The 23,128-nt window shown below is 37.7% G+C and overlaps 1 protein-coding gene across 1 annotated transcript in view; it reads right to left on the reverse strand.

Annotated features, from left to right (window-relative positions):
* Window positions 1-1,789: 1,789 nt before the first annotated feature.
* Window positions 1,790-23,128, reverse strand: part of LOC127859498 (GTP-binding protein 4-like) — a 34,472-nt gene continuing 13,133 nt past the window's right edge. The window contains exons 6-16 of the mRNA XM_052396978.1: window positions 22,295-22,387; window positions 18,013-18,162; window positions 17,217-17,324; window positions 15,927-16,016; window positions 14,451-14,561; window positions 13,312-13,441; window positions 10,455-10,555; window positions 8,824-8,936; window positions 4,927-5,080; window positions 3,907-4,044; window positions 1,790-2,760 (exon numbers count right to left, since the gene is read on the reverse strand). Of these exons, the coding sequence (XP_052252938.1) occupies window positions 2,608-2,760; window positions 3,907-4,044; window positions 4,927-5,080; window positions 8,824-8,936; window positions 10,455-10,555; window positions 13,312-13,441; window positions 14,451-14,561; window positions 15,927-16,016; window positions 17,217-17,324; window positions 18,013-18,162; window positions 22,295-22,387 (1,341 nt within the window). The 3' untranslated portion in view covers window positions 1,790-2,607. The remainder of the gene's footprint in view (window positions 2,761-3,906; window positions 4,045-4,926; window positions 5,081-8,823; window positions 8,937-10,454; window positions 10,556-13,311; window positions 13,442-14,450; window positions 14,562-15,926; window positions 16,017-17,216; window positions 17,325-18,012; window positions 18,163-22,294; window positions 22,388-23,128) is intronic.

Here is a 23,128-nt window from a genome sequence, read left to right on the forward strand (position 1 = left end):
AATCTTCAATATTGCAAGTGTACATTAAATGAGCGATTTTGACCCATATATTTGACCTTGAAGGATGACCTTGACCTCTCATTACTCAAAATGTGCAGCTCCACGAGATACACATGCATGCCAATCATGAAGTTGCTATCTTAAATATTGCAACAGTTAGGCCAAAAAAAAAATAGTCTTGGTTCAGGGAACCCGACCGACCCTATTTTTTGCCCCCGACCCTAACGATTTTGGTCCATGGAAAAAAATCTGATGGGGAAAATGCTAAAATCTCGTAAAATTTCATTGAAAACATCCACCATTTAAATCTGGATTGGGTTTCTATATTTTTCTCTTTGTTTCAATGAAAGTGTTCGCAATTTGAACAGTGAACAAAAACCGGTCTGCACCTGTATACGAGACATCGCTTGACCTTATTGTTATTGAAGTGCGCATGCTAGCTGGCCAATCAACATTGAGCTCTCTTACACATCAAATGACGTTGTTGAATGAAATGTAAAAATGGGTGGAGCTATGGAGTAATATTCGGTCATTCATGCGCAGATACTGTGCACTTTGAATACACAGTTAATATTGTCGTCTGCAAACAAAATAGCGGCCGGTCGCAAATGTCGTATTATTAAAGATTAAAAATGAAAAGAAGCGTGACAATAATTTAATTATTTCCAAGCTGTCTATTGATCTGAATTTAAAAGTGATAATTAAATAATTAGTTCTATGTCGATGATGTTACAACTTTCTGCCAATTTCCGATCGAAATGAAAAGATGATTATTAATTAATTTGTTTGTTTTACTCGCACACTATGCTAACTGACAGCAGCGTATTTTAATCAAATGAAAATGTGAAAAACACGCGCGGTTTAATTGTAATTAAAGTTTTGAATTTTTAACACATAGGAAGAGTCATTCATCTAGTCTACTATAAAAATGGAAGTAACCACTTTGTCTCTACAGTCGCTAACATGGCGTCTTTAACCTTAAAGAGTCATAACAAAAAAGAATAAAAAATAAAACACAAAACACTAGAGCATTCCAAGAGTCATGGAAACTTTACAACAATTGGCTTCGCTTTGATAATGAATCAAAATCAATGTACTGTGAGGCCCTTAGCCTGTACAAACCAATAGCAACATTCAAATTTATGTACACTGCTCACTTCCTGTGTGATGCGCTCAAACCCATTGCCATTTTATCAAAAAATGTACCAGAAGGAAGACTTGTGCTATTCTGAGGTTACCCTTCTTTTGACAGCCACTATTCAGACTCTTGAGCACCTGTCGGAGACTAGGTCAGGTCTCATGATGAAAAAAATTCTGAAGGTCACACCCCAAACACCAGAGACTGATAAAGATGGCGTGTTCACTTTTGAATATGAAGGTCACACTATCACAGACAGACAAACAAAAAATGGTTGGCTCAAAGAAATTTTGGGCCAGCGCTAGCCCTGAAGAAGTGCATAAAGAGCTAGGAATATTGAATAATATACAACGACTAAATACCACATGTGCAATGTTAATCATTTGGTCAGTGTTTAAACAATCATGGGTGCATTAACTGACCCTTTTTCACCCTGAAATCAGTCGACTGGTAAAAAAAAAAAAAAAAAAAAAAGAAAAAACCTACCTACCCTCCTACATTTTTCTGGCCATGTTCCCTGAACCAAGACTATTTTTTTTTTGGCCTTATGGCAAATGTTAAAGTGTGCACAAACCAACAGACAGGGCAAAAACAACATGTCCACCACTATAGTGGTGGGGGACATAAAAATTCCAATAAAAAAGAAAGTGATTGACTTTTCAATAGTTTAATTTGCAATAAAATGTAAAACTTCCCTCCATTATACATGAAATTGAGTGATAACTAACTGAATAACCCCATAAACTAACAGATCTTAACTTGAATATTGAACTTGGGAATTTGATAAATTATTTTATTTTGACAATGAAACCTGTTATTTTGTAGTTAAGTGTGGGAGGCGGAAAACTACAACGGGCGAGGCATGGTATGGTTTTGCGCAAGGGGGGGTTAGAGGGTTAGGGTTTGGGTTAGTGTTAGGGGTTGGGTTAGGGTTTGGGTTAGCCTAAACCCAACCCTAACCCGACCCCTAACCCTTTTTTTGGGTTATCACCCCTGACCATGCCTCGCCCGTTGTAGTTTTCCGACTCCCAGTTAAGTGTAGTATCATCATTTGCAATTGAAAATTTGAAACAATATATTGCATCAATAAAGGTTTTCACCTTTAGGTGAGGGGGTTATTAGCAAAAGGGGCAGCTCCCTGCCAAAAGGGTCCAAATTTTTCCCTAATCGATAGAAATATTATCATATAACTACGATGTCCTAAATGCTTACTATACCTCCTTTTATAGAATACCACTAACAGTTATTCAAATGTCTCATTAACACTTCATAATATGGAAACAAAAAGTCGTCATATTGTGCCACATGTTTGAAGAACAAATTAACATAATTTTATATGACTTATTCAGAATTTTTATGATGTGCACACACGCCAAATTATAAAACCATTGTTCCACATGCTTGTAGGTTACAATGATGCATAACATGCAAGCCCGATTGCTCTTCCATCCCATGTTCTGCATGCCATCTTATCTCCTGTCCGTCTTGCCCATGCCTCGTTTGCCTGCGAACAGGTGCTTGGGTTTGAGGTCGAGGATGCGTCGATCTGCCTCTCCCTTGCGCGCCTCCATGTTGAACGACTTTTGGGCCTTTCTGCTGATCTTCCTTACCTTATTTGCCATCTGTGACCGAAAAAATAAACTATGTTTACTTTACAAGCGAAAACTGGCGTAAGTTAAAGCATGTGCATAAAGTGTCGTCCTAGATCAGACTGTCAAGTCCGCTAAAGCCAATCAGGGAAGACACTTTCCGCCTAAACTGGATTGTTGCTAAGGAGAGACTACCTTTAAATAAACAATTCCACAAAAGCGGAAACTGTCGTCCCTGATTAAGCCGTGAGGACTTCAGAGGCTAATCTGGGACGACAATATGCACATGCATTAAGGCCCGTTGTCCCAGATCGCTGCTCATATGGTTTGCAATCTTCCAAATCACCCTTGATGAATCATTAGAAAACATTTCTCTGCCTTTCTTTAACTTAAATCCGAAGATTAAATATTAAAGCAGGATCAAGAAGGTAGTCCTTTTGTGGATAAAAGTACTATGGAAATAAAAAAACAAGCATTTCTAACATGGTGCTATTAATTTCAGTGAGTGCTGACACATGACCATGACTCTACAACTATTAGAATCAAAGACACACTGCTGGCTACAGTGTCACTCCCTGTGACTCTACAACTATTACAATCATAGCCACACTGCTGGCTACAGTGTCACTCCCTGTGACTCTACAACTATTACAATCATAGCCACACTGCTGGCTACAGTGTCACTCCCTGTGACTCTACAACTATTACAATCATAGCCACACTGCTGGCTACAGTGTCACTCCCTGTGACTCTACAACTATTACAATCATAGCCACACTGCTGCTACAGTGTCAATCTCTGCACTGATTTAAAAACTAGCATAAGCTCAAGAACCATGTATATATTCATTCTGGCTTACTGATATTCTCAAGTCATATAGGAGAACATTTTTCAGCTAACAAATAACATTATAAAACTTAAGTCTTGCTTAGGCAAAAAGTAGATATTTTTCAATCCCCACCAGATAGACCCTGAAGGTTGCTGTAACATAATGGATATGGTGTCCGCCTAACAACCTGGAGGTTTAGGGTTCGATCCAATTGTTGGAGCAATCTTCAGATCTCCCGCCAACAAAACTATCATTGGTTCTACACAGGAAACAGACTCAAGATTAAATAAGCCCAAGGCTTTTGATGCAAATGAGCCAAAATCAAAAGGTTGTAACTAAGATACACATACCGTCTCATCACGGACGCCAGACTGGTCTCTGGGTGTGCGAGAGGAGCTCCTGGTGCGGGTCTGGCTCTCGGAAGGCTCACGCTTCCTCTTCAGGGCTGTGCGACTGGCACTGCGCTCTCGCAGCTTGCTGTAGTGAGTCTGTAGGGGCAACAGGCACGATTTATATTTATAAAATTTATCTATGCATTAAAATGAATTAATTTTCATAAACTCACTCAAACAACCTCTTAACCCAAGTGCTGTTTTCATGAAACTAGAGCTTTGTCAAATAAGTGACTAAAAATACAACTCACTGCTTTGTAACAGTCATAGAAGACATGCCTATGGGTAGAAAACTCATAATCACTGGCTGTCAAAAAATGTGTCTCGCAAATCTACTCTTGATTATAATGATACGCTTTGAGTTTTAATTCAATAGCTAGAGATATATTGAAATAGTTTGTTACACATACGTAGAACATTTTATGAACAAAATGGCTTATTTAAAGGACCATTAACTAGGTAACATGTGAAGTACTCGGGCTGACAAAATTGTATGACACATCTACACTGCATTTTTATGATACATTTCAAGTTTCAATTCAATGGCTTGAGAAATGAATATATAAGTAGTTTACTAGACTAATAACATTTTATGCAGAGAGACCAACCAACTGATAAATCAACCATTGAAAACCAAGGCAACAATAAACACCTTGTCAAACTTTGTTTGCAAGGATGTAAAAAAACAATACATGTATACAAATCCTTTTCAACAAAAAAACCCTCAAAATGTTACACAAACATTGATATACAATATATATACAACTCTGAAAGTTCAATTATGAAGGTCTATTCAACTTCACAATCAGGGTCAAACTTGACAATTTAATAGACCATGTACACATACATATTTCACTCTTGCTCTGGAAAAATGGGACTTAGTACATGTCCCAGATTAGCCTGTGCAGGCAACACTTTCTGCTTAAACTGGATTTTCATTTACATTTCAGTAACATGCCACAAGACCTTCCTACCCACCTCAGATTTGTTTTCAAACTCCACTCCCATGGACTCCATAGTCTCTTCAATGTCCTTGGCACTGATCTTCTTTGCAGTTCTAGGCACTCTTGGTCCCTGTCTACTGCGCTTTTCTCCACTTTCCATCGTAATCAGTTTCCTCTTTTGTCGGATTCTATAAATGTATCACTTTACAATTAACAAAAGTGTATGTATTTGGTACAACAAATAATAAAGCATTGCAAAAAATTCATCTAGTTTTTATTTCATTCAGGGACAGAATGATCAGAAGGACATATTTTGTATTATATAATAACTGCTCGGCTAGGGGACTTTTTTACTTGATGCTTGTCGGCCACGTCTAGCACGTTGCCGTTAGTGCTTGTAATAATTCAAGAAGCTGCATGATCCACATGTTTGACCTTTGACCTGTTGTGTGACCCTTACCTTTGCATAAAGGCTGACACATATTTTCAGCATGGTGAGCGTTTGTGTTAATTGTAATTGAATTATGAATGATGAATTTGCAGTCTTAACAAGCATTTTTTTTGTCATTTTTAACCTTTTACCTTTAAGCTTGATATTGTTCCTTGAGGTAGGGAGACATATGCTTCATGCAAGACATCATCTTCTCATGGTGGTCAATTGTAGTTACTTATTTAAAATTTTTATGATGAATGACAAACTTACAGTGTGCACAAACTGTTTGATGTCCAAATCGACTTATGTCACGTAAATTATTTTAACATTGCATGACAAATGAAAAAGAAACAAGTGATTTATGTAATAATAATAAAGATTATTGCAGGCAAATACCATGAATGTTTCTGTCTTAAAACCCCTCTAAGCACTGCTACTCTGTTGGAATACATATTAGATAACTACCGTAATTACTCTATGTTTTCGGACACTCTAAGTTTTCGGACACCCCCTTTTTAAGCAAAAATAATTATTTTTCTTGACTCTTAATTTTCGGACACACGAGTTTTCGTCCATAATTAATGTCTCTAAGTTTTCGGACAGTTTATTTTGCACCGCTATTTTACCGAATTTCGGTCCTGTTTTCGATATCTAATGACACTTCGATCATGGGGTTTTACAACCAGATTAACATCATAAAACATGGCAGGTGCATGTCTGAGGGCAACGGACCACTACATATGCGTTATTGGGTAAATAACCTTGTAAACCGGTATTAGACAATGGTTTCGCCCGATAGCATAAGCGTTATGACAATAACCAGGGGTAGTGCCAATTAACAGTTCCATTATCTACCGCAATGGTACTACCCAATCTCAGTAATATAACTGTGACAAATACTAAACGCTTCGAAGTGTGATGCACCCTATTGCAAGTTTTACGAACAATGGAAGGTGTTAGACAACAAATATCGGAAATGAGCATGCACAGAATTCATAGTTTGCTTTTGTATTTCGTTAATTACAGGTTCATACTAGCGTGTATCGGTACATTCACATGCTCATCTTTGAACTCGTTGGTCAAAGTACAAATTTGTAGTAACTTTCTGTCACATAAATGAAGCATTTAAAATAATTTAAAATGCAGTGCAAACATATATAACTTTAATTTATACTTTGCGGCATGGTATTTTACAAGCGCGTGCTATTACCGGTAGTCGTTGATACAATTGACGCTATTTTCGGACACTTCAATTTTCGACTCTATGTTTTCGGACACCTGTATTTTGTGAATATTTTTCGTATCTAAGTTTTCGGACATGAAAAGAAATAATTATTTTTACGTGTCCAAAACATAGAGTAATTACGGTACTTATTTAAGAATTAAAGAGATTAGGGAGTCATATAAAGCACTAATTTTTTTGAACTCATTACTGGATTATTTTTTTCGATATGAGGTACCACTTCTGGAACTGGCAGAAAAAGATCCTCCAAAAAACGTATGAGAGGAATCTTTCTGAAACTAAATGAAACCCCTGCTTTTTGTAAGTCTGCACTGGCATATCAGTGGCAACACTTTTTGGTCTCATGGTATTTTTTGTTTAAAGTCTCTTCCCAGCAAAAAAGTCAAGTTAAGGTGCAAAGTGTCCTCTCTGATAAGCCTGTGCAGACTAAACAGGCTTATCAGGGACAACACTTTACACACATTCATTAAACAGGCTTATCAGGGACAACACTTTACACACATTCATTAAACAGGCTTATCAGGGACAACACTTTACACACATTCATTAAACAGGCTTATCAGGGACAACACTTTACACACATTCATTAAACAGGCTTATCAGGGACAACACTTTACACACATTCATTAAACAGGCTTATCAGGGACAACACTTTACACACATTCATTAAACAGGCTTATCAGGGACAACACTTTACACACTTTCATTAAAGCCTGTGCAGACTAAACAGGCTTATCAGGGACAACACTTTACACACATTCATTAAAGCTTGTGCAGACTAAACAGGCTTATCAGGGACAACACTTTACACACATTCATTAAAGCCTGTGCAGACTTAACAGGCTTATCAGGGACAACACTTTACACACATTCATTAAAGCCTGTGCAGACTTAACAGGCTTATCAGGGACAACACTTTACACACTTTCATTAAAGCCTGTGCAGACTAAACAGGCTTATCAGGGACAACACTTTACACACATTCATTAAAGCCTGTGCAGACTTAACGGGCTTATCAGGGACAACACTTTACACACTTTCATTAAAGCCTGTGCAGACTTAACAGGCTTATCAGGGACAACACTTTACACACATTCATTAAAGCCTGTGCAGACTTAACAGGCTTATCAGGGACAACACTTTACACACATTCAGTAAAGCCTGTGCAGACTTAACAGGCTTATCAGGGACAACACTTTACACACATTCATTAAAGCCTGTGCAGACTTAACAGGCTTATCAGGGACAACACTTTACACACATTCATTAAAGCCTGTGCAGACTAAACAGGCTTATCAGGGACAACACTTTACACACATTCATTAAAGCCTGTGCAGACTAAACAGGCTTATCAGGGACAACACTTTACACACTTTCATTAAAGCCTGTGCAGACTAAACAGGCTTATAAAGGACAACACTTTACACACATTCATTAAAGCCTGTGCAGACTAAACAGGCTTATCAGGGACGACACTTTACACACTTTCATTAAAGCCTGTGCAGACTAAACAGGCTTATCAGGGACAACACTTTACACACATTCATTAAAGCCTGTGCAGACCTAACAGGCTTATCAGGGACAACACTTTACACACATTCATTAAAGCCTGTGCAGACTAAACAGGCTTATCAGGGACAACACTTTACACACTTTCATTAAAGCCTGTGCAGACTAAACAGGCTTATCAGGGACAACACTTTACACACTTTCATTAAAGCCTGTGCAGACTAAACAGGCTTATCAGGGACAACACTTTACACACATTCATTAAAGCCTGTGCAGACTTAACAGGCTTATCAGGGACAACACTTTACACACATTCATTAAACAGGCTTATCAGAGACAACACTTTACACACATTCATTAAACAGGCTTATCAGGGACAACACTTTACACACTTTCATTAAAGCCTGTGCAGACTAAACAGGCTTATCAGGGACAACACTTTACACACATTCATTAAAGCCTGTGCAGACTAAACAGGCTTATCAGGGACAACACTTTACACACATTCATTAAAGCCTGTGCAGACTAAACAGGCTTATCAGGGACAACACTTTACACACTTTCATTAAAGCCTGTGCAGACTAAACAGGCTTATCAGGGACAACACTTTACACACATTCATTAAAGCCTGTGCAGACTAAACAGGCTTATCAGGGACAACACTTTACACACTTTCATTAAACCCGTTTTTTCAGAACGAGGCTAATTTAATGGCTATCTTTCTTCTCCAGGAACCCAATCCTTACTTGGCAGCTGTCTTCCTTAGCTCCAGCATGTTCTCATCCTCCTCACTGTCCTCGTTGTCATAGTAACCAGCCTTCTCACGCAGCTCCTCTTCACGCTCCAGTGCATCCAGTTTCTGCAAGCATAGAACATGCAAGTTTTGTTCTTATGATTTTTCCGCCATATTTTACAGTTTTTAGTCACATTTCAGTGTTTTATTAACCAACCATTATCACATTTTTCTCCATAGCATCCAGTTTCTGCAAAAATTAAACACACAGATTATGTTCTTTTGATTTTTCTGCCGTATTGTACAGTTTTAACCCATTACCACTTAGATATGCTCTTTTCTTGTTTGTAGTTTATTTGAAAATCAAAACAAATCTAAGACCTTTCTTACTAAATACAAGTTTAAAAGGCTTTATCTCCAACCCTTAGTCTGATGAGCTTCAAAAAGGCATAAAACTGAAACAAACTGCGAGTTACACGAAGGCTGTTCTGGTTATTATCTTTTTGCTACTGGATGGGAAAGGATTGATTCTCATCTCAGTGCTATTTTAACCAACCAGTGTTCTTATTTTCCCAGAAAGCTTGACTATCTAGCTGTACTAAAAGCACACCAATTACCTGACACTGTTAAAGGCACTACTAGAATCACAGGTATGGGGAGAATGCTCTTAAAAGTCATAAAAAACGAAAACAAACTCAAGATCTCTTACAGGTAATTTTCAGGCCAGCACTCTCAGGGTTTTTTATCTTATATAACAGACGCCGAATATCGGCGTCTTCCCCCAACAAACTAGGCTGTTTTTTCCCCTCCCTTTCCTGTCCAAAAAATTCCCCCTTAAAAAAAATATTATTTTTTTTTTTTTTTTAATAGAAAGATGTGTCTCATGATTAGAATATCTCAATTATATCTTAATTTAATCTGGTCAAATGTACTTAATTATGAACAAAGCAATGAATATAGTGCAAACATGTACAAATGTTATAAAGAGAGAGTAAGTATTTTTCCCCAAAGTAGAAAATCATGCGTAAAATTTCCCCCACATAAGGGCTAAAGGCCCCATCCCCTACAACCCAAAACAAACCCTGCCTGAAATCAGAGTAGATGAGTTATAGACATTGATTAAAACAGTTTTTATTTTTTCCCAAAATATGTCTCTTTTGCACTCTATTTTCCCCTTTCACCCAGAGTCTTCCCCTTTCCCTAAAAAAACCCCCATGACTCTACCTGGCCCAGTCCTGGTATAACCAGAGTTTGTCAAAATAGTGACTGAGAGTTTCTCCAAGCACCACCATTTTAAAGTTGAAAAAGGGGCATAACATCTGTATTATTGAACCAAGGATGATAAAAATAGCCCATGCACAAGTTCATAAATTAAGAAACAATGCTTGAAAGGTAATTATTTTTTGGGGGGGGGAGGGGTTGGGGGGGGGGGGGGAATGACACTGGATGTGACTGGAAGAAGGTGGAACATGAAGTAAATCTGTAAATACACAGTCAGTGAAACATGTGGTAAGAATATTATAACTCGTTTATAACTATTTTGAAACGGTCATCAAATAGTGAACATGAGTGTTGAATTCCTCAGTGTATGACTTGTACTACCATGGATGCTGTATTCAAAATAGTCAATACTGCATTACTTACCTCCATTATATCTGGGTCAATGAAGTCAGCCACATTATGTCCCTCCCAAATCTCAGGTAAAATATCGTATTTCTCTTCTGGTTTTGGCAGGTCCCAAGTCTCTGTAGTAGAGAGAACAGTTACTAATAAGAATTAAGAATTAAAGAACTGTTTAAAAATAGTTTTTATTAATGTTGGTTACTATTTTACAGGTTCTGAAAATTAATGATAACTAGGAAAAAATTCATTAGACTGCCCTATGTAAAGCCCTATAAACTCTGATCAAAATGAAAATTGACAAGCCCTTAACAAATGGTTGCAAATCACATTATCATAAGTACTAAACATTATATAGAAAAGTGCCTTTATAGATTGTTGTGCACTTCTAATTTTGTCTTCTATATCAATGAACATCATCAAATTCATGATCTCATTAACATATCAGTTTTCAGACAGGGAACAACCTGTTTTTCTATTTTTAGTAATACAACATGTAGTGATTTTAAGATTTTTTTAAACAGCAATGAATTTGATTAATAAGCTCAAAACACGCGTGTTAAGAGCTATGGAAGACACCTTACCTTGAAAATGTACGAAAATCAACAAACGTCGCCATATTTAAATGTGCCTCTAGTGTTTTGCCCAGGAGGGCATATATTCATGGCCGAGTACATTCAACAAGGGCAGTTTAGGCAAAAAAGGGCAAAATGACCTGTGAAAACCTGGTTTTAAGAGGAACATTTAAGTGCATCAGTGGCAGTTTTGGGATAATATCAAACATAATTGTTATTGATGTATATAACTTTCTTTAATTAATATTAATGTGTTTACCTTGTAATGTCTTCAATTTCAGTTCCATGCATTTTCAGTAAACTGAACAGCATGACAAACATAATTAATCAATATATGCATATGAATCTGATTACAAACAGATCCACTAACATATAAATGGTTTGTCTTATCCCATTTTCTAATGAGAATCTTGTACACATTATGGACCGATAAGTGTGCTTGGTATTAAAACAAGAGCACTGCCTAGCGGGTGCAGACCGCTCATCTATTTTTCTTTTTAAAGGTGAAGGGACCTATCTCAATCAAAAAGGAGAGGAGTGGGGTGTGTGGTCATTTATTACATTATCTTCCAAATATAAGAATAAAAAAGAGCAAAATTTGAGGGGGGGGGGGGATTCTGGGGTGCGGCGTGGGGGATGGTTTGGGTGGAGTCTATTGCGGTATGTCAGGTAAGTGTTGTTAGTATCAATCAAATCTGATCATAAATAAAAAAGTTATGGCAATTTAAGCAAAATTTAATAATTTGACCTTGAGAGTAAAGGTCATTCAAAGGTCAAGGTCAAATTCAACTTGCCGATACAGAACCCTCATGATAGTATGAAAGTATTTGAAGTTTGAAAGCAATAGCCTTGATACTTTAGAAGTAGAGTTGATATAAACAGAAAATTAAACCAAATATTCAAGTCAAAAAAGGGCCATAATTCCGTCCAAATGCCAACCAGAGTTATGCAACTTGTCCTGAACAGTACCCTTATGACAGTAATCGAGTGTTCCAAGTCTGAAAGCAATACTTAAGGAGTTAAGTGGACCATAACACAAAACACAATTTTCAATTTTTTAAGTATAAAGGGGCCATAATTCTGTCAAAATGCCAGTCAGAGTTTCATAATTTTGCCTGCACAGTCCCCTTATGATAGTTAGTAAGTGTTGCAAGTACAAAAGCAATAGCTTTGATACTTTAGGAATAAAGTGGACCTAAACACAAAACTTAACAAAATTTTCAATTTTCTAAGTATAAAAAGGGCACATAATTCTATCAAAATGCCAGCCAGAGTTATCTAACTTTGCCTGCCCAGTCCCCTCATGAGAGTAAGTAAGTTTACCAAGTTTTAATGCAATAGCTTTGATACTTTATGAGGAAAGTGGACCTAAACACAAAACTTAACCGGACGCCAACGCCAAGGTGATAACAATAGCTCATATTTAAAAATAAATAAATAGATGAGCTAAAAACACAAAGGCAGTGTGTGATATTGACAGGGGGTTATTCATGCACGACTAATTCACAACCGTGCGCATCTCTGATACTAATCTGCTTAGAAGTTTGGTCAAGAGGCCATTAAGATGTTGTCAATAATAGCACATGGCGGACTTAGCCTTTAACAAGGGCAAAGTGGCGCTTCAGAACAGGGGCATGGCGCAGCGCCACACAAAAAGGGCCTTAGAAAAAATAAACTCACTCTGGGAAAATGGGGATGAATGCATGCGCGTAGTGTCGTCTAAGATTAGAGTGTGCTGTCCGCACAGACTATTCAGGGGCGACACTTTCCGTCTAAACTGGCCTTTTTCTTAGAGACATTTGATTAACAATCAAACCGCTGAAGGCACTGCAGTTGTTCACTGTTGTTGTCCTTGATTAGCTTGTGCGCAAAGCACAGGCTAATCTTATTTGACGTGCATTAAGACTCGTTTTCCCTGAAAGCAGCCAATATGTACAGATTTCAATGATAAACACTAGACTGGCCAATGTAGACTAACAAGCTGGTATATACACTCAATGCAAGAGCATAATCATTTATCGTCTGCTGCAAACAGGCAGCGGTAATCGTCCCTTGCAGAGTGAGTTGTGGTTCTTACCGTACTTAAGGCTTCTAAGCACATACTTATTTGCAAAATATGCTCTGTAAATTTAGCTGGCCGCTAACGCGACCAACTTAAAATAAAACAAACGCGTAAAATGTTGTCTCTGATTAGCCTGTTCAAACCGCAGGCAAATCTGGGACGCCACATTACGCTCATGCATTCAACCCTATTTCCTAGAGCAGGGCTCCAATGGTTACAGAGTAGGTCTCAATATGTCACTCACTCCTCAGATCCAGTATATAGTCATCTCCCTCCTCCAGCTCTATGTCCCTCTCCAACTTCCGTTTCTCCTTGCCGGTCTCCATGGCTTCACGCTTCCTCCTCACTGACTCTGGGATGCATGGGGGCCGCTCCTACAAGTTATGCCGCACATTTGATAGCTAACCCATTCAGACTTGTCCTTAACCTTTCACCAATCAGATATGCATTTTACACATGTGTAGTCCCTTAGAATATCTTAAAGACCTTTCTTATTAGATTCAAGACCTCATTTCGAACCCAACAATACTATAGAGCAGCAAAAAGCGTAAAACACGAAAAATGTCAGGCCGTTTTGGTTTTAAGCTGGTCACATACAGCAATTTTCACTTTGCTTCTGAGTGGGAAAGGGTTAAAGAACCCAGTTTAAATGTTGGATTGTATTTCTGTGGTTCACAATAGCATAAAAGTTATTGATATGGCAAGAGAATATTTGAAGCAAACACAAATTTGATCTATACAAATTTAGTAAATTCATATCTGTGAAAACTATACTTATATAGATGGATCCAGTGTTTTGCAACACAAAATTCAAACACCCCCTTTCAGTGAGCTATTGATACATGCATTATTTCTGTTCATTTAAAATAACAAACATTATGAACATGCGTTTTCCAGCTGCTGATATTGGATAAAAGAGCTAAGTAAATTCTATTTAATTGGTGACAGTATTTGTTGTAATATATAATTATTATAAGCAGTTGACATGTAGAATAAATACTACAGGAGATTTATGTCTATTTATGACTGAGACCCGGGTAGACATTACTTCTGGAGGGGGCAATATTTACTATGCCATGATGATGCCTGATATTTTTTTTAATTATAACCAACAAATTTGCTTTACATAAAAATACAAGTCAAATAAAAATCAAGCACTCATTAAATTCATTTAATTTATAATTTAAACTACCGCCTTATGATTATTCGCTTTAAAATAATATCCCAAAATGCAGGGTTTATTAAAAATTGTAGCCCAATGGAAGATGTTGCGTTTAAATGTCATGTCATATTAAAATTATGTAAGGAGTGTTAAAGAGGAATTAAACATGGGAAAGTTAGGTGATGCATGATAAAAGTATTCATACTTATGCATTAATTTACCTTCTGGTCTCTCTTCTGTGGGACTGCAACATGCAGGCGGTTACTGATGTCATTCACTTTACGAGTTTTAATCTTTGTCTCCACTCTGTGGGCAAGTAATCTATCACAGGCCTAAAACAAATAACATTTTAAGTGAATACATAAACTAAGGCAGTACACATCTAGGCAAGTCTCAGTCAATATACATATTTAAATATTATTTAATAACTATACTGATATTTAAGACCAAGGTATGGTCTCCTAAACATCCCCCATCTTAACATCTCAAACTTGTAGACCAGAAGCAGTCATTGCAGGCAAAACAGGAAAAACAATACACATTTATGGAACTTGTTATAAGGATGTCTCTTAATGAAAATCCTGTCTTGGCCAAACGTGTCGTCATATAAATGCCTGTGCAAACTTCTCCGGCTATCTGAGACGATACTTTACGCAAATGCATAAGTCCACTTTTCGAAGAGACCCACTCGAATTTATTACGCTTTGTATGAATTTACACATTTGAGGCATCTTTAAAATTTAACCCACGGAGATGAAAAGTGTCTTACACATCTAATCCCCTTGGACACATTTAAAATTAATTGCTTGAGGTATTTGGAAGAACTTTGCACCACAAATACAACATTTTGTAAGAAATGGAAGACAAAGCAACCAAATGTAACTCCTAATTATACAAATGTGGATGCCTTATCAATACTGATGAACCCCTCTGAATAAGTCTAGGTAAAAAAGTAGATCAAAGTTTAGGTCAAAATGGGGTGAGGTCTTGAGAGTGTTCATAGATAACTACCATATTAATATCAAATCTTTGTAGCATTGAGTGTTCATAGATAAATACCATATTAATATCAAATCTTTGTAGCAAGCAGAATAAATATTAGACAAAACATGTCTTTTGGAGTTGGCCCAGAATTTTGACATTCTGAACTTGTCCAATAGTAGGTAAAAGTCAATATCAACATGACTTACTGTGATGTAGGTGAATCAATAGTATTCCAAGACATCATTAATGCACATGAAAGAACTTTGAAGGAAACATTATTGACGTAAGACGAACTGTGTCATCGTGAGTTAACGTAGAATTTCAACCTTCAAACTTACTCACTCAAAGTCCAAAAATAGGTCAAAGTCAAGGTCTACATGAGGTCACATGATGATGATAGGGGTCATAGATAAAATCCATTAAAGCTCCGAGCTTTTGAGAAAGCAAAACATGATATTCAAGCAAATACATGATTATGGCTTGACTTAGAATATTGACATTTTAAATTAGTTAAGTTACAAAAAAATATCAATGTGAAGGTCAATTGACAATAGGATTAGGTGATGTGGTTATGTTGATCATGTTTGAAGACAAAATTGTAAACTGCTTAACAGTGATATCAAAGAGCAATCATTGGACAATATTGATTCATTTCAATATAATTGATATTTGTGGAAGCTTGAGAATAACAATGTATTGTGTTTTAACTGTACCTCATTTCGGACTTCTATCACTCCCTCCTCTGTCAATGTGCTCATCTGCATAAGTGGTATCTCCTCAGTTCCAAACTCTGCCAGCAATGCCTGAAGCAATATTTAGGACGTGAGTAAAACATACTACGAATTCAGTGTGGCTATATTAAATGTATATCCTTATTGAACATAAACACACCACGGTTTCAATATAATTGACCACTTGTTTCACTGAACAAATTTTTTCCAGATGGGATTATTTTTTTTTAATTTAGGGGGAAAAGCATTTTTTACAAAAATATGTATGGCCCAAAGCTATAAATCAACAGTGAAAAACATTGAACAATCATTTGTGAAATCAATTTTTAAATACTTTGTGATTTGTGGATTGATCTTTTTTCTATTTCTTTTTTTAAACAGAAATAAATTGAGCCTGCTATCAATGCATCAAGTACTTTTTGAAGAACAAAAAGAATAATGGATATGTTGTCACTAAAGTCGTGAATAAAGGCCAACAATGTGACCTTGTAAAAACACCATGGAAACCAACTGATAGAGATGGACCAAAAATAATGCTTGAAATTGGAAAGGATTGCTGTGTATTTGTATCAAAATATATCTCAGATTTGGAACGAATAAACATAAAATTTCAAAAAGTGCTTATAACAACAAGGGCTGTTTGTAAAACATGCATGTCCCCCATATGGGCTGTCAGTTGTAGTGGTTATAGGGGTCATTTGCCAGTCATGATCAATGTACCTATGAAGTTTCATGATCCTAGGCCTAAGCGTTCTTCAGTTATCATCCGGAAACCATCTGGTGGACAGACCGACGGACGGACAGACCGACCGACATGTGCAAAACAATATACCCCCTCTTCTTTGAAGGGGGGCATAAATATATATGATATTTACAGATAGAGAAGTTAATGGAACAACTATATGCATAGTCTTATAAAAGTATTTGGAACAAATACATCTCAAGTTTGATAAACATACTTGAACAAATACATCTCAAGTTTGATAAACATACTTGAACACATACATCTCAAGTTTGATAAACATACTTGAACAAATACATCTCAAGTTTGATAAACATACTTGAACAAATACATCTCAAGTTTGATAAACATACTTGAACAAATACATCTCAAGTTTGATAAACATACTTGAACAAATACATCTCAAGTTTGATAAACATACTTGAACAAATATATCTTAAGATTTGCAGAAGTATTTGGAACAAATATATCTTAAATTTTACAGGAGCTATAGCTTTGTAAAAATTTACTCATAACAACTTCATAAATACCTTTTTGTCATCTGACAAGTCGTCTAGTTTTACGACGTCTGTCTTATTGACGCACACTAAGAGGGGCTTGTTGGAAAACAAAGGCTTGATATTATTGAAGAGTGACACCTGTTGAATGAAAACAACCAGTTTAATTGCATGAAAAATAGGAACAAACAAATGCAATTTTTTTAATTAAACTAAATCATCATATAGATTCAGATTCTGCATTACATATTATAAATCTAATATATTAAATCACAAAAAATAACCACTAACAATAGGAAAGTCATTGATAAATAAGTCTGTTAAAAAGATTAGGAAAAGTAAACTAACTGTTTGAAGATGATTAAGTACCAGAATGAAAAAAAGATATAACAGCCAGTAAAGGAGCAAGTGGGTTATAATATATTGATACATGTATATCACGAGAATGGGTCATGCTCTTTGAAAACAGGGCTTAATGCATATGCAGAAAATGCGGGTCCAGATCAGCCTACAGTTTTTTGTTTTAAGGAAATCTCTTTGTAAGAAAATCCAGTGTAGTGTCTGTCCAGAGTGGATTTTCTTTTAGAACAGAACTCTTTCAAGAAAACTTAGATTAAATAAGAAAGTGTTGTCCCTGATAAGCCAGTGTGGACAGCACAGGCTAATCTTGGATGTCATTTTAAACACATGCATAAGGGCTTTATGCTTTAAAGAAAGTCACTTCTAAGCGAAAATCCAGTTAGGGCTGAAAGTGTCGTCCCTGATTAGCCAGTGCTGACTGGACAGGCTAATCTGGGACGACACTTTATGCTCATGCTGTGAATCCTACCTGTTGTTCAATGGTGTGACCACACTGCTCTGACAGATCCATCATGTAGAGGACAGCAGCCCTCAGATGGGCCAGCGCTGTAATGGCCTGCATCTCAATGGTATTACGATCCTCCAGAGAGTGGTCCAGGATACCAGGAGTATCGACCACCTGCAGAGTAGAGAGGCTTGAGTATGAGACTGATTGCATATGCTTTACATTACCGGATGTATCCACCACCGACAGAGTGGAGGGGCTGAGTATGAGACTGATTGCATATGCTTTACATTACCGGGTGTATCGACCACCTGCAGAGTGGAGGGGCTGAGTATGAGACTGATTGCATATGCTTTACATTACCGGGTATATCGACCACCTGCAGAGTGGAGGGGCTGAGTATGAGACTGATTGCATATGCTTTACATTACCAGGTATATCGACCACCTGCAGAGTGGAGGGGCTGAGTATGAGACTGATTGCATATGCTTAACATTACTGGGTGTATCCACCACCTGCAGAGTAGATAGGCTTGAGTATGAGACTGATTGCATATGCTTTACATTACCGGGTGTATCTACCACCTGCAGAGTTGAGGGGCTGAGTATGAGACTGATTGCATATGCTTTACATTACCGGGTATATCGACCACCTGCAGAGTGGAGGGGCTGAGTATGAGACTGATTGCATATGCTTTACATTACCGGGTGTATCGACCACCTGCAGAGTGGAGGGGCCGAGTATGAGACTGATTGCATATACTTTACATTACCGGGTGTATCGACCACCTGCAGAGTGGAGGGGCTGAGTATGAGACTGATTGCATATACTTTACATTACCGGGTGTATCAACCACCTGCAGAGTGGAGGGGCTGAGTATGAGACTGATTGCATATACTTTACATTACCGGGTGTATCAACCACCTGCAGAGTGGAGGGGCCGAGTATGAGACTGATTGCATATGCTTTACATTACCGGGTGTATCAACCACCTGCATAGTGGAGGGGCTGAGTATAAGACTGATTGCATATGCTTTAACATTACCGGGTGTTCCGACCACCTGCAGAGTGGAGGGGCTGAGTATGAGGCTTATTGCATATGATTTACATTACCGGGTGTATCGACCACCTGCAGAGTGGAGGGGCCGAGTATGAGACTGATTGCATATACTTTACATTACCGGGTGTATCGACCACCTGCAGAGTGGAGGGGCTGAGTATGAGAATGATTGCATATACTTTACATTACCGGGTGTATCTACCACCTGCAGAGTGGAGGGGCTGAGTATGAGACTGATTGCATATGCTTAACATTACCGGGTGTATCGACCACCTGCGAGTAGAGAGGCTTGAGTATGAGACTGATTGCATATGCTTTACATTACCGGGTGTATCCACCACCTGCACAGTGGAGGGGCTGAGTATGAGACTGATTGCATATACTTTACATTACCGGGTGTATCTACCACCTGCAGAGTGGAGGGGCTGAGTATGAGACTGATTGCATATGCTTTACATTACCGGGTGTATCGACCACCTGCAGAGTGGAGGGGCCGAGTATGAGACTGATTGCATTTGCTTTACATTACCGGGTGTATCAACCACCTGCAGAGTGGAGGGGCTGAGTATGAGACTGATTGCATATGCTTAACATTACCGGGTGTATCGACCACCTGCGAGTAGAGAGGCTTGAGTATGAGACTGATTGCATATGCTTTACATTACCGGGTGTATCCACCACCTGCACAGTGGAGGGGCTGAGTATGAGACTGATTGCATATACTTTACATTACCGGGTGTATCTACCACCTGCAGAGTGGAGGGGCTGAGTATGAGACTGATTGCATATGCTTTACATTACCGGGTGTATCGACCACCTGCAGAGTGGAGGGGCCGAGTATGAGACTGATTGCATTTGCTTTACATTACCGGGTGTATCGACCACCTGCAGAGTGGAGGGGCTGAGTATGAGACTGATTGCATTTGCTTTACATTACCGGGTGTATCGACCACCTGCAGAATGGAGGGGCTGAGTATGAGACTGATTGCATATGCTTTACATTACCGGGTGTATCGACCACCTGCAGAGTGGAGGGGCTGAGTATGAGACTGATTGCATTTGCTTTACATTACCGGGTGTATCGACCACCTGCAGAGTGGTGGGGCTGAGTATGAGACTGATTGCATATGCTTTACATTACCGGGTATATCGACCACCTGCAGAGTGGAGGGGCTGAGTATGAGACTGATTGCATTTGCTTTACATTACCGGGTATATCGACCACCTGCAGAGTGGAGGGTCTAAAGTATGAAACTGAGAGAGCAAGCTTAACATTTCTATATCACACACACAATGGTTTAAAGTGGACATTACCCCTTACAGTATGATTAAATAGAGCTTTGTCACAGACGTGACGTATACCCCCACATGCCGCATTGACACAGACTATTTTGCATGCTGTCTTCACAAAACAAGAGAATCTAATTTATGGCAATTTTTAAGAATTATTATGCCATTATCATTTATGGCCATTATGACCTTTGAACTCTTGAATTCTTTCGCATGACCCGCTGTCCAATAACTCTGAACAAAAGTAATGTACAGAGTCATTTTAAAATCTCACAATGAATGACATAGTTATGGCCCGGACAAGCTCATTTATGGCGATTTTTTAATTTTGAACTAAAAGTGTGACCTTGACCTTTGAAATATCCATGTAATTTTAAAATCTCACATTTAATGACATAGTTATGGCCTGGACAAGATCATTTATGGCTATTTTTGACCTTTGAACTCACAATGTGACATTGACGTTGCAGATATTGACGTAATTCTTTCGAGCGACACACCGTACAATTATGGTGAACAAATGTGCCTAATGATTTTAAAATCTCACAATGAACGTCATAGTTATGGCCCGGACCAGCTCATTTATAGCTATTTTTTGCCTATGAACTCAAAGTGTGACCTTGACCTTGAAGACGTAATTCTTTTGCGCGACACACCGTCCATTGATGGTAAACAAATGTTCCAAATGATTTTAAAATCTCACAATAATTGACATAGTTATGGCCCGGAAAAGCATTTGACTTTTGAACTCCAAGTGTGACCTTGACCTTGGAGATATCGACGTAATTCTTACGCACGACACACCGTCCCATGATGGTGAACAAACATACCAAGTCATTTTAAAATCTAATGGTAAATGACATAGTTATGGTCTGGACAAACTTTCGGTTTAAATGCACTAAGTGACCCTGTGACCTAGTTTTTGATCCGGCATGACCCATAATCAAACTTGACCTAGACATCTAGATACAACTTCTGACCAAGTTTAATGAAGATCCGATGACATTTTCGGGACAGACAGATCGACAGACAGACAAAGAGACTCCTATATAGCCCCTTTTACCAATGGAATTGGGGGTATAAATACTATAGTTTTATCACAAAAGCGACTAGTACCCACTAATACCTGCATATCTCTTTGTTAGCTATGTTCAAGGGCCTATAACCTAGGAATGTGTGGATCACTGAGGATGAAAAGTGTCTTGCACATTTACACTTCATGGTGATGACAAAATAAAGATCCAATTTATTTGCTTAAAAATGTGACAGTAGTTCACTGCACAATTTTTCATAATTTGTATAGGGACAAACTGATCAACCAACCAATAAAAGTGACTCACATATAGCCTTGCCTATAAAGAATAATTAACACTTTAACACTTTAATATACATATTTTTACTCATGTGTAGTCCTTAAGAAAGTTAAATTTTATCAAAAACCCTTCTAACTAGATTCAAGTTTTAAAGGCTTCATTTCTAACACTAAGATACTGATGAGCAGCAAACAGCATAAAACCTAAACAGACTGTGAGTTACTCCCAGGCTGTTCTGGTTTAATGCTGTTTGCCCATAGCCGTTTTCACTTTGCTTATGAGTGGGAAAGGGAAAATAAGTTCATACAGATTATCAAATTACATAGTCTCACCATTACGCATTAATTGGTATAGAAATGAAATGCAACGCACATCTTACATTTTATAATGTATTTTTGAAATTACTTTATTTGAGCAACATGTATTAATACATTTGTGATTAACTTGTTTGACTTTTAAACAATGTGCATTTACAAAGAAACTTATGAATGAAGTACACAAAAGGATAGCATAATTTATGCTTATACGAGTTCACAGTTGCTACTGCTACGTTACATGTAATGTGTCCAAGTTGTAAAGATAAAAGAAACTTAAATTTTCTAGAAATGTCTTAAAAAAGCCAACATTTGGAGGCTTGCTTTACCTGCCATCTCAGGTACTTGTAGTCTGTGTGACCAACAAACAGTGACTTAGTTGTGAATGCATATGGCTGAACCTCCACATCTGCCCTGGTAATCTAAATATATAAACATCTTTCTGAGAAAACTGGGCTTAATGCATATGCGTAGTGTTGTCCTAGATAAGCCTGTGTAGTCTGCACAGGCTAAGCATGGACATCACTTTCCAGATGTATGTTGTGTTTAAAGGGAATCTCTCATCAAGTTTAGATGGAAAGAGTCGTCCCTGTTTTGCCTGTGTCTGCACAGGCTGACGTGGGATGACCTTTTACACATATGCATTTAGTCAGGTTTTCCCAGAAGCTCAAATTAATATCCAAACAAGTATCCATAACAGAGGCTGCCATAAGGGCAAGTCAGTACCCCTTGCGCCAAAATGGTTACCCAGGCTTAAATATTTGATTTCTAAAATCACTTTTATTGACACCATTTATAATAGAACTGTTTAATTATGTTGGCCTTATAATTCAGACTTAAATTGGCTTCTTCAAGTAATATAAAGACAAGCTTAAGCTTTAAACACAACATTTTACCATATTCAAATGTATCATCATCTACTTCATTCAAACAATAAGCATATCACACAGCATTTAATGAACTTACACTACCATTACCTTCAAAATAATCCTTCTTGAGTACTGTCATTAATCTCAGTTTTCGGACACTCTTAAGTTTTCGGACACCCATTTTTTTTGGTAAAAATAAATATTTTTTGTGACTTAATTTTCGGACATAAGGGTTTTCGTCCATAATTAATGTCTCTTAATTTTCAGTATATTTTACCGCGCTATTCTACTGAC

The sequence above is a fragment of the Dreissena polymorpha genome, chromosome 15 (assembly GCF_020536995.1).
Source record: "Dreissena polymorpha isolate Duluth1 chromosome 15, UMN_Dpol_1.0, whole genome shotgun sequence".
In the NCBI taxonomy this organism is placed as follows: Eukaryota; Metazoa; Mollusca; class Bivalvia; order Myida; family Dreissenidae; genus Dreissena; species Dreissena polymorpha.